This window comes from Pseudorasbora parva, chromosome 12, assembly GCF_024679245.1.
Source record: "Pseudorasbora parva isolate DD20220531a chromosome 12, ASM2467924v1, whole genome shotgun sequence".
Taxonomy (NCBI): Eukaryota; Metazoa; Chordata; class Actinopteri; order Cypriniformes; family Gobionidae; genus Pseudorasbora; species Pseudorasbora parva.
In genome coordinates this window covers 6,587,537-6,599,964 of record NC_090183.1, presented here as the reverse complement: position 1 = coordinate 6,599,964, position 12,428 = coordinate 6,587,537, and the positions used below count along the sequence as shown (strand labels likewise).

General features: G+C 38.5%; 1 protein-coding gene across 4 annotated transcripts in view; it reads right to left on the bottom strand.

The window, feature by feature from the left end:
• The window catches only part of gad1b (glutamate decarboxylase 1b), a 28,095-nt gene that overhangs the window by 10,793 nt on the left and 4,874 nt on the right, over nt 1-12,428 (bottom strand). For all 4 annotated transcript variants that reach the window (XM_067458904.1, XM_067458902.1, XM_067458901.1 and 1 more), the window contains 3 exons: nt 11,430-11,573; nt 10,106-10,348; nt 9,465-9,555 (listed from right to left, as the gene is read on the bottom strand). In XM_067458904.1, coding sequence (XP_067315005.1) covers nt 9,465-9,555; nt 10,106-10,348; nt 11,430-11,573 — 478 coding nt within the window. The remainder of the gene's footprint in view (nt 1-9,464; nt 9,556-10,105; nt 10,349-11,429; nt 11,574-12,428) is intronic.

Sequence of the window (12,428 nt, the reverse complement as noted above, 5' to 3'; positions counted from 1 at the left end):
TGAAACATGGAAACACTGATCTATAGATAATAGGCTGTAATATATCTATTAACTATATAACTATATATGTGCTGGCAAAATAAGCTGCAATGAGCAAATTGTCAAAAATAAGATATTTTCACATTATCTATAAAAAAAAAAAGATTGAGCGACACCTGTTTGAAGTCGATAAAGTCAGCAAAGTCAATGTTGAGAAAAATCTATAGTGAACGTTTTCTAAAAGTTCCAAAACAAAATCAACTTAAAATCCCTGGTAATAACACTAAATTTGGCATCACTATGTGCGATATTGACAAAAAAATTGATATGTTGATATTTTCTGGGATTTTCTCTACAACGATAATTAGACGATATTTTGCTGAGTGTGTTATTGTGCTGGTATCTTGTTGCTGGTGATCGGCTGACACTTACAGTTTTTGATATTCATATTCTGTGCGGTGGTCTGTTCATAGCAGTCAGTGACAGAAATAATCTTTTCTAAAAAGTTTTTTTCCTTTTATGAGCATTTTTACCTTTCATGAATTTAATCAAATTCAATTTTAATAATAAGACACAACAGGGCTGCTACCAATCAAATTAAATAAGTATCAACAAAATTAATCTTCCGCTATAAAGAGAATACACAGAAGCAGCATTTGAAGTGGCATTTACACAGACTGTTTAATGAGCTTAGAGGTGACAAATAACCTGCAGTTATGCATAAATAATGTTTTGATGTTTTAAACACAACCTTTCATTGAATACTGATATTTGAAATGATTTAAAACATGAAAAGATACTTTAAAACTGCCAGTAGGCGGCAACAAGTCACTGTTAATGAGTGAGTCATTGAGATTCAACTGATTCATTCAAACGACCGATTCATTCAGGAACGAATCATTTGACTATCTTAAAGGGGTACTTCAGCGCTGGGAAGATGAATCTGTATTTAAACTGGATCATCAATGTAGTAGAAATGTGAAATTATTTTTGAATTTGGTGCCTTCTAGACTGAGAAAAGACAGAACATGTATTTTTGTCTCATGGGGATGAAAGACTACAATTCCCAGAATGCTTCGCTACCCTGTGAGGCCATTCCCAAAGCCACCAACTTGGTTACTGTGACTGAGTTGGAGAAGACACTACAATTAAAAACTGAACGTGTGTGTTCAATATAATGAGTGAGTCACCGCGTGAGTATCACAGCACTGAGCACTAACTGTAGGAGTCAGATGAATGAGCTGATGAGCTCTCGTGATGAGAGCTGAGGTAATCACGACTACACTCGCGTCATACATTCACAACGCGAGTTCAGTCTGACGCGTTTCAGTTCATGCTTTTGCAAGCTTAACTTTCATAGAAATTATGAAATATTGCCTGTAGCTGCGAGCAGAGCTCTGAGTGTGATCTCCATCCCCCATACACGGGTTCAAAACATGCAGAAATAGCTCTCTCTGCTGGCTGTAGTCTTTAGCCTCTGGCCAAACATTCCTCCTATGATGCAAATATCGTCAATTTGCATCATAGGAGGAATTTTTCTAGAAATAAAATGCATAAATCTCTTGTCTCAGGGGGATATGAGGGGGGAAAGCCCAATCATTTGATTATACTCCAGGCTTTCTACTGATACAAAGCCATATGCTAATCGCTGAAGTAACCCTTTAAGCCCTGTCCCAAATGGCGCACTTCATGTGCACTTTCGGCCTTGTGGACTTACAATGGCCATTGCGTGTGTATGTCCGTTAAGTCCACAAGACCGTAGGGTGTCCCATTATTCATTTAAGCTTAAAGAAGGATGCTCATGAGCTCCCCCTTTGCGGCTGCTATGGGCCCTCGATACACACTTCAGCTGAGCTGAGCTACGCAGAGGACTTCTACCCGGCAATCAAAGCGGCATTACGTTGTGAAAGGGCGGACTCAGAGGAAGACTGTAAGGGTTTTGGGTGCCATTTGGGACAGGGCATAAATCTATCTTAGTCACTGAATCAATGATTCAACTGATTCGTTCAAAAAGCTGATTCATTCATTAAGGAAACACTGCATGTGTTGCCCAGAGATGCGATTACAGTGCTGTGACTTTGTTTTGAACTATTCTCGTTAGTGAATTAGAGTTAAAATGGGCAATATGGTCAAAAAATGTAAGTCACTTAAAATTCTTGTTTAGTAAACTTGTATAAAATAAATATCACATTTATGATATATAGACTTACATGCAGAGAAAGTGTTCACCTAAACTAGTCTAATCTTTAAGACTAAATCATGTAGTAGTGTATGTGCACACACACTCTGTGTGTGTGAGGGATATAGCCTACTCGATAATGTCAGATCAGCACATAGTTAAAACAACAATTACGATATTATCGGAGATGAAATATAGGCATATCGCACACCCCTAGCACACACAAAACTCATATCTATAGGAATCATATCTATATCTATATATTGAACTTTTTTTCCATGATACCACGATTGTTTTATTAACATTAATGGGCCTATGCTACGCATCAGATGTTTGGTTTACATCAGCATGAGTTTGACCATTCATTGGTCCAGAGTTATGCCATTCATGATTTGTGAATGTTGTGCTTTAAAGCCAAACTTGAGTATTGGGATCGCTAGACGAAGGCTTGATCAACAATTTTTTGTGAAAAAGTTTTTGACTTGTTTTGCCCAATTATCCAAGAAATTATCTTAATAATATTATTATTAAGAACTGGAATGCAATATATCCAACTTATTTGGCAGCCTATAAATAAGTATAGGCCTAAAATAAATGGTAAATGGACTGCATTTATATAGCGCTTTCAACAGACCCTATGGCCATTCAAAGCGCTTTACATGTTGCCTCACATTCACCCATCCACACTCATTCACACACCAACGGCGGTGTCTGCCATGCAAGGCACCATCCAGCTCGTTGGGAGCAGTTTGGGGTTAGGTAAAATAAGTGCAGTTAGCAGTAAAACGATTTGCTACCAGAGTTTATGATTATGATAGTAAATTAATAATATATTATGATAACAAATGGCAGTCTATCAAGCAGTAAAATTTATGTTGGTGATGGAAGTGAATGATACGGATGCATTGCACATTTAAGTAAAACAGCCAAATCTGCTCTTTTCCGTTAAAAGTAGTTAATCAGTTTGCTTAATGTAACAAAAACTTTTAGTTGTGATACCATGTACAAACAAGAGTGAAGCAATTAATGATTTTAACCATTTTGAATTCTGATGTAGTTATTTGGGTTTATGTATCTGACTTCATGCCCTTGAAGGCAGCATTACATGTGATAGCCTACTGCTTTAGATGTAGTCCGAAATGGGATATCGTAGGGCAACATAAACAGATATCATATCGGAAGTGCATGATGCCCTAAAATACTGGCTATCTACACTCTTAGAAGAAAAGGTTCAATCGGCACCACCCTTAAAAGGCTATATAGAAGTATAGTTGAGTATACTCCAAAGACCCTTTTATGCTTTTGGCACTTAAAAAGGGTTCTAGAACACTGCAGAAAGAATTTCTTATCAAAGAAAAAAATGCATTTCTTATCTAAGCAAAAACTCTCTTAATTTTGAGTATTTTTTCCCCAAAATAAGACAATTACTTTTGCTTGTCTAGTAAATACTTCTTGTTTTAAGAATGTTTAGATGTTTGGACTAGAAACCAGACAAAAATACTAAGTAAGAAAAGCATTTTTTGCAGTGAACCTTTTGGGGTTCGAACTACGTAGCGTCGATAGAACCTTTTAGGGTTCTATATAGAACCTTTTCTTCTAAAAGTGTAGGCAGCTCACTTTATCTAAAACAAACACTATGAATTCTTTTATGTTTTTGGCTCCGCTCTTTTCCTCTTCGTATGTGTCATAAATTTGCTTAAGAGGATATTAATCAAAGTAATTCCCCATTGCAAAAACCCATTGTTCATAGTTATGGCTATTTAACAAGGCCTTTCTCGTCGTAAGTGACTTCTATTATAAGAAGCTCTCTATTTATATTAAGAAAGACAGCTGTAATGAAGTGCTTGGTCCTCTGAGATCAAAATGGCCTCTGGGAGTATATGCGATGGCCAGACTGCTCAGCCCGCAGGGATGCAAACGCTCTCCGACTGGCTGGTCCCAGCTGGCACAGACTTCCTACCAGCCCACAGTCAGACACAATCAATGGGCTGTTAAATAGATTTGGTACAAGTCCATTCTGTGCTTTAGTGTTGTAAGACTCTTCAGTGCTGCACAGGCTCAGTCATAAGCTTTCTGAGAAAAAAAGTACAAAAGCTTCTGTTTTTATATTAGATAAAGGGCCTGTTTTAACCTGGGGAAGTGGTCATAAAGGCTATATCTAAGAATAAGGTTTTGAGTACAAATTTCCAAGTAGCACAAATCCAAAAATTGTATCATCAGCGGTGATCGTTTGGGTGTGTTACATATTAGGAAAGGTAGATTTGAAGAATTGTGTCTATCCAGAAAATGACTCAAAAATAGACCATTCCTGTGACATATTCGCTGAAGAAAATTTGTGATGACTAGCCCCAGAGTGCTGTATGGATGACATACATTTGTAGGCCAAAAAAACGCAAAGGAGTTTTAGCATTTTAGCACTTAGTTTCCATCTTCCCAATGTCAATGGGTTTTTTGTTACATGTCTGAAATAACAAGCTCAAGATATTTTCACATTTTATTCTGACAAAATATATCAGTTATACCCTACTTTTAAGCTTTTACTCGTCTTAAAAAAGGTGGTTGCTAATAAGCAACTTAATGGGACTTGGTTGTTGGGGACATTAAAGGCACAATATGTAATGTTCACCACTAAAGGTCGCTTGTTCAAAACACAGCCGCTTCTGCTTCTTCCGCTTATGTGTATGTGGGGTAACTCAGCGCTGTTTTATCACATTAGATACATTTAAGTGTGCTGAAAAGTTATGTTATATATTGCTATTCTGTGCATTTTCTCTGTGGCTACAATGAGACGCAGAAAGCTAGAACGATATTAGGCATGGTAAAATAGTTGGCTTAGCAATGCGGGGGAGAGGACGCTGGCGTTGTCTGTTCGCCGCTTATCCACCCACAAATCATGTTAACTGTGCAGTTAGATTTCGATTTAATTTAATTTTATTATGACTGTGACTAGTCAAACAGTCAGAGCCACAATTGGGACTGTTGCTGATTGCTGGCAGCCATTGAGAGGACGTTGTTCACCGTTCGCCGTTTTCCACCGCTTCTCTGCTGTTTTTGTTTTGCGGTTGGTTCTGGACATTTGATGTTGCTCGCTGCGGCTGCTCTCTCTTCTGGGTGTCGGCTGCTCACTGGTGGTCTCCCTCGGGCTTGAACTGCATGGTGGCTGAGGTTGCCGGTTGATTGGCGGCGTTTGCACCGGCCCAGCGCCATCAGCGTCTGGCATGATGTTGAGATGTTCCGCTTCTTGGCTGCGCTGCTGTTCCGTCTTGCATTGCGGCCGTGGAATGGCTTGGACTGCACCGACCCCGGTGTATCCACAGAAGTGCCTGGAAAACTTAGTTGGCCTCCTGCATGGTGCTGCAGCGATCCCCATCATCTGGTCTTCAGCTGTCAGACGTCATCAGGACACTGCCGAATTGGGAATGTATAGCAATAGAGCTTCTAGCGCTGGGAGAAATGTAATACATGGAGTGGACCACAGTGTACTGTGGAGCTTACAGAGACTTCCACCATCAGCTCTTTTTTCTGTTCAGAAAAGCTTTTAACTGTTATGTGTTGGTTGATTGTTTGTATGATTCTATATTTTTACTTGTTAATCTTTTTTTTTCTTCTTTTTTTCCCTTTTCCATTATTGCACTTTGAGATTCTTCGGAATGAAAAGTGCGTTATAAATAAAATCTATTATTATTATTATTATTATTAAAATATGGTACTCAAGGTAAATCAAGAAAACGAGATTTAGCCAGTAAGTCGAATTGTGTTCGAAGAGCTGTTATATAGCTTAACCCTTTAACTGTCACCGTCCCACAGGTGGGACGCTTGGCGCTCTTTTTTTGATTGCCTTTTTTTCGTATCATATATTTTAGTAATTATCATAAATTAGGTATCTTTCGAAAGCTTACGAACTCAAAATTCATCCTGTGAAAACCGTTTTGAAATCAGACGTTGCGTTACCATGGAAACGGTACTCTAATTTCTTCTAGCGGGTTCCTCCCCTAGTGGGCAGTGTCATGTTTCATATTACGAAATGTATTTTAACTACTTTATAATCAAAATCTTTTCTAATCTTGACAAAACACATATCATTGGAAAGGTCTGAGTCTCAAGGTTCCATATGTGGTGACTGTTTTATGATGGAAGTGATATTTGGACAGAAATTTACAGGAAAATGCATCAAAAAAACAATCAATGGAAATTGAATGACACCCGGTGGCTATTTTTGGTACAGCGCCTAAACAAAATCTCATGGGGACTTCAATTTTTGTGATATCAACTTCAAATTTGGAACACAACTTGGTTAGATATATGCCTTTTATTTTTATAGTAATTTTAGAGTAAAACATTTTTTGTAAAATATATATTTTATATAAAATAAAAAATATTTAGTACTGTATTTTTCATTTTCAGTAAATTTAAACTTCCATAACTTTTTCATTCTTTCATATTTTGAAATGCTTTCACCTCAGTAATAATCTGCTGATTGTCTTCTTTAAATCAAGACCAAACTTAAGTCTATATTCCAAACCATTCTTGAATTACAGCCTTTTAAGTTTGGATAGTGCATTTTCATGACTATTCTCAAAAACGGGGGTGACAGTTAAAGGGTTAAAACGGTGCGTCTTATTGTTTAAATCTCATTTTATCATTTGTTAAAATTGCTTGTTTCTCTGAATTTAAACACGCTTGGAAACATTTGGGATAATGTAGGCTTTCAAGTCAACAAAAAAATATAACATTGTTCTATTGTTTTTTCTTTCTTTCAAAAATCTTCCATATTGTGTCTTTAAACATCATCAGCTGAAACTCATCTACTCACAGTCACTATCCCAGTCTAATTCTGTTTAAAATCAAACTCTTGCAAACTATTCTAACTCAGTATGATCAATTTCAGGGAAAATGCTTTTAAATAAATGCTGAAAGAGTTGTTGGAAGCTTAATGGTGGTGACGCTGAAGTCATGTGATCGTGGTGTAGTTCGTTTCTTTCCACTTTAAAATTCATAAAAATTGTGGTTATGATGGAATCCTAAACTTTTGTTGGTCACAGAGTTTGTCAAGGGAAAGTTGTATTCCGGGTTGACCTAAAAAAACGAATCACTCTACACCTGTGTTTTCTGCAATTAAAAAAGGAACAAAAATATTCAATGTGTCAGTGCAATCTATACTATTGGTTCTTTCCTAATCACCTTTATACTCTGCATGAGCAACTCATCAGACAGAAATGTCCAATAAAACAGCTCAAGTCAATTTGCTCTTTATATCATGTAGCGCAGCGGCCAAATGTATAACTCTATGGGCTGATCAATATGCAATCTCACGTGCCTGCAGGGCACTGGGGTGGTTACAGCAATCAGAGACATCACTCGATACAGAGTTGACAAAGACAGCGCCTCTAGCCATAACGCTCAAACAAACCCTTTACATAACCTCCGAGCAATGGAAATACTTTTATACATAACACAGACAACATGTTGTTATTTCCAAATGACCACACTGAGAGGAGAGAGGAGGAGCCTGGAGAAGAGGAAAGAAGATGAGATTTAAGGAGAGGAGACATGAGGAGAGAAGACTTGAGAAGAGGAGACTGAGACAAGAGTCTCGAGGAGAGGAGAAGAGATTTGAGGAGAGGAGAAGAGACTTGAGGAGAGGAGAAGAGAAGAGATTTGAGGAGAGGAGAAGAGACTGGAGGAGAGGAGACTAAAGAGGAGACGATGAGACTTGAGGAGAAAAGAGGAGACTTGAGGAGAGAAGAGGATATGAGGCTTGAGGAGAAAAGAGGAGACGAGGAGAGAAGAGACTTGAGAAGAGAAGCGGAGACTTGAGGAGAGAAGAGGAGACTTGAGGAGAGAAGACTTGAGGAGAGCAGACTAGAGGAGAGCAGACTAGAGGAGAGAAGAGGAGACTTGAGGAGAGGAGACTTGAGAAGAGCAGACTAGAGGAGAGAAGAGGAGACTTGAGGAGAGAAGAGGAGACTTGAGGAGAGGAGAAGAGACTTGGGGAGAGAAGAGGAGACTAGAAGAGAGGAGACTAGAGGAGAGAAGAGGAGACTAGAGGAGAGGAGACTAGAGGAGAGAAGAGGAGACTAGAGGAGAGGAGACTAGAGGAGAGGAGACTAGAGAAGATAGAGGAGAGAAGAGGAGACTAGAGGAGAGGAGACTAGAGGAGAGAAGAGGAGACTAGAGGAGAGGAGACTTGAGGAGAGAAGACTAGAGGAGAGAAGAGACTTGAGGAGAGAAGAGGAGAGAAGAGGAGACTTGAGGAGAGAAGAGACTTGAGGAGAGAAGAGGAGACTAGAGGAGAGGAGACTAGAGGAGAGAAGAGACTTGAGGAGAGAAGAGGAGACTAGAGGAGAGAAGAGGAGACTAGAGGAGAGGAGACTTGAGGAGAGAAGAGGGGACTAGAGGAGAGGAGACTAGAGGAGAGAAGAGGAGACTAGAGGAGAAGAGACTAGAGGAGAGAAGATACTTGAGGAGAGAAGAGGAGAGAAGATGAGACTTGAGGAGAGAAGAGACTTGAGGAGAGAAGAGGAGACTAGAGGAGAGGAGACTAGAGGAGAGAAGAGACTTGAGGAGAGAAGAGGAGACTAGAGGAGAGAAGAGGAGACTAGAGGAGAGGAGACTAGAGGAGAGAAGAGGAGACTAGAGGAGAGAAGAGACTAGAGGAGAGAAGAGACTAGAGGAGAGAAGAGGACACTAGAGGAGAGGAGACTAGAGGAGAGAAGAGACTTGAGGAGAGAAGAGGAGACTAGAGGAGAGAAGAGGAGACTAGAGGAGAGGAGACTAGAGGAGAGAAGAGGAGACTAGAGGAGAGAAGAGACTAGAGGAGAGAAGAGGACACTAGAGGAGAGGAGACTAGAGGAGAGAAGAGACTTGAGGAGAGAAGAGGAGACTAGAGGAGAGAAGAGGAGACTAGAGGAGAGAAGAAACTTGAGGAGAGAAGAGGAGACTAGAGGAGAGGAGAGACTTGAGGAGAGAAGAGGAGACTAGAGGAGAGGAGACTAGAGGAGAGAAGAGACTTGAGGAGAGAAGAGACTTGAGGAGAGAAGAGGAGACTAGAGGAGAGGAGAGACTTAAGGAGGGAGGAGGATGCTACAGGAGAGGAGAAGATACTACAGAAGAGAAGACTTGATGAGAGCAGACTAGAGGAGAGGAGAGGAGAGGAGAGGAGAGGAGAGGAGAGGAGAGGAGAGGAGAGGAGAGGAGAGGAGAGGAGAGGAGAGGAGAGGAGAGGAGAGGAGAGGAGAGGAGAGGAGAGGAGAGGAGAGGAGAGGAGAGGAGAGGAGAGGAGAGGAGACTTATTTAAATAACTCACATGTTAGTGTTGGCAGTAGAGGTGAGCCATTCTCCAGCGAGACCAATGATGTCCAGTCCAGATGAAAGCTGATTGAAAAATCTAGGATGACCTGAGAAGAGATTTTACAGGAACTATAAGAACAAAAGTGCAAACAAATACCAGACCAAAAATACCAGACCAAAAATACCAAAAACACTTTCTACATGTCAACAATACAAAGCAAAGAGTTTGCAGTTGGTAAGATGCTTTAGATTTTTGAAAGACTTCTCTTGTGCTCATCAAGGCTGCATTAATGTGAATCATTATTACACATTAAAATAACTGTTTTCTATTTTAAATATAATTTAAAATTTATATACATAAAATGAAGTTATTTTCTGAGATATGTCAAAATAATTTGAAGACACATTAAATTAATGTAAACTTTCTACTTTCTACAAACCACACCTGCAGAAAAACATTTAATATAGGATAATAAAGATATATCTTATGTGGATAAACAGGGAGAACCTGTAGGAATTCATCATCAGTTTAAAATCAGAATCAGCTAAAATATCTGTTGTTATATAAAAGATAAATTATTATATATGTTGAAGATAAACTAATGTTGGTTATGTGATGACTAGTCGATGTGAGAAATTGTAACATTGGTACTGTACCTGTTCTCACTCCATACTTGAGCGTGTCTCTGCAGTCCACCAGGATCTGCTCCAGGGACTCTGGCTGATCAGACAGCTCCAGGTTGAAGCCCTCCATCCCCTCCAGAAGCTGGTGAGGGTGATGGAAGTCCAGCACTTTGGTGGATCTGTCGAAGGTCTTGCGAACGTAATTGGTGAGGATCTCCACCACTTCAAGAAGAAACTGGATTGTGGGTTCCTCGCCATTTTTAGCGGGCAGTAGATCTAGAATAGAGAAAGCATGTAAAGATAAGAGGTGTTTTCATATATACAAATAAAATAAGTGGTGGAGGTGAAAACTCTGACCCCAAATTTTGGAATTTAAATTATTTTAAATGCTACAAGTTTTAAGTCTGGATGTCCAGTAAAGAGAACATTTAAGGCTTTTCAGAGATACCATTAGGTTTGAGGTTTAACTAGGACAATAACTTCTCCTTGGTCTTTAAAAACGACTGAATTATCAAATTATAGAAATATGATAAAATGCTTTGATTATCATTTAAATCAGACTACTTAAAAAATAATAATAATAATAATAAAAGAAAAAGAAATATATATATATATATATATATATATATATATATATATATATATATATATATATATATATATATATATATATATATATTAATCAACATCTCAGGAAAATGTTATGGGGTTTCTAATCAAGATAATTTCTAATCAGTTTTTTTTACCGAAACAGGGCACTGATATCATAAATATTCACACAGGGGCTTAAATCATGTTTACCAGGCATTTTGGGAGACACAACAAGTAAATATGGAAGGAAAATACATTAATATTCCTATAAAGTATTAGATATTATTATGAAAATGTTACCAACTATTACCCATTATTACACTTCTTTTTTTCATTACATGTTGCTCTAAGAACACATTCATATGCAAATTAGATTCAGCGTATAGATACATTGCACTTAATTGAAAAATTATTATTGAAATAATTGAATATATATATATATATATATATATATATATATATATATATATATATATATATACATTGAAAAATTATTATTGAAATAATTGAATATATATATATATATATATATATATATATATATATATATATATATATATATATATATATATATATATATATCTGTGTGTGTGTGTGTGTGTGTGTGCGTGCGTGCGTTTTAAATTCCATTTGTTTCTTGTGCTCTAAACATTAAGATAAAAAAATATTAATAAAAAAAAAAATACCCCTGGGTCTTAGGAGGTTAGATGAAGCAACAACGCATCAGATTCGAAAGTAGCGTTAAGAATGAGAAGGATGCCGTTACCTCGAGCGAACAGGTTGGAGAAGTCTGTCTCTGCGCGTGTGAAGCGCTCGCTGTTGTCACACGTCAGCTGGTTCTTCCCGCTCTCCTTGAAGGCTCCCACCATACGACTCTTCTCATCTAGACTGTTGTTCTTCTGCAGGAAACCTGCATCATTACAACAGGGGGGAGAATTGCAAAACATATCCTCAGCCTTGATTCTAGATGCTAGGGCGAAAAAGTTATCTCCAACCAGTTGCTTAACATAAGCAACCAACAATAGGGTTGTGCTCTCATATTTATACCTAAAGGTGATTCCAGTGGCTGGGGTTTTAGTGGGACAGCGCTATTTATGGATTGGTTGAGGTTCAGAGGTGCTAGTGTAGCCATGACATCAGAGGACATGTAGGGAGTGTTTTTTTTGGATCATGAAACCCTGTTGAAACACAGTTGAGTTTGGCTCTATATCATCCTTCACATTCCGCTTGACTGACCAGATGCTCCATGACATTAACTGCCGACAGGCACATTCAATAGATCCATCGAGGATGCTTTATTGGAGCATCTTACGTGAACACGAACAAACATGTTAGGCAAAGCAGAAAGACCCACTTAAGAGAGTCAAACACCAATATGCCCCAAAATATGTTTAGTTCATGATGCATATTCTTTATTATTTCGACTTATTTTATTAAAGGGAGGTCTGAGTATAGCTATTAAATATTCTGAAACATTGGTCACACAGATGGTTAGTTAGATTATAAAAAATATTTTTCAATATTTAAGAGCATATTTCCTAAGAGCATCCGTTGTCGGTCACGAGGGCCCCGGTGTCTTTGCGTGCCGGTTATCTCTTTCATTTTGAGCAGGACTATCACACAATATTATCAGAGAAAACAGGCCTCCGTTAATACTCCCCTCTGCCCACCATGCATCCCAATCTCTCTCATTCAGGCTCGGTTCTGATAAGAGCTAATGACTATTCGATGCCGTAAATCTTTGGCGATGCGCTGAACATCAATA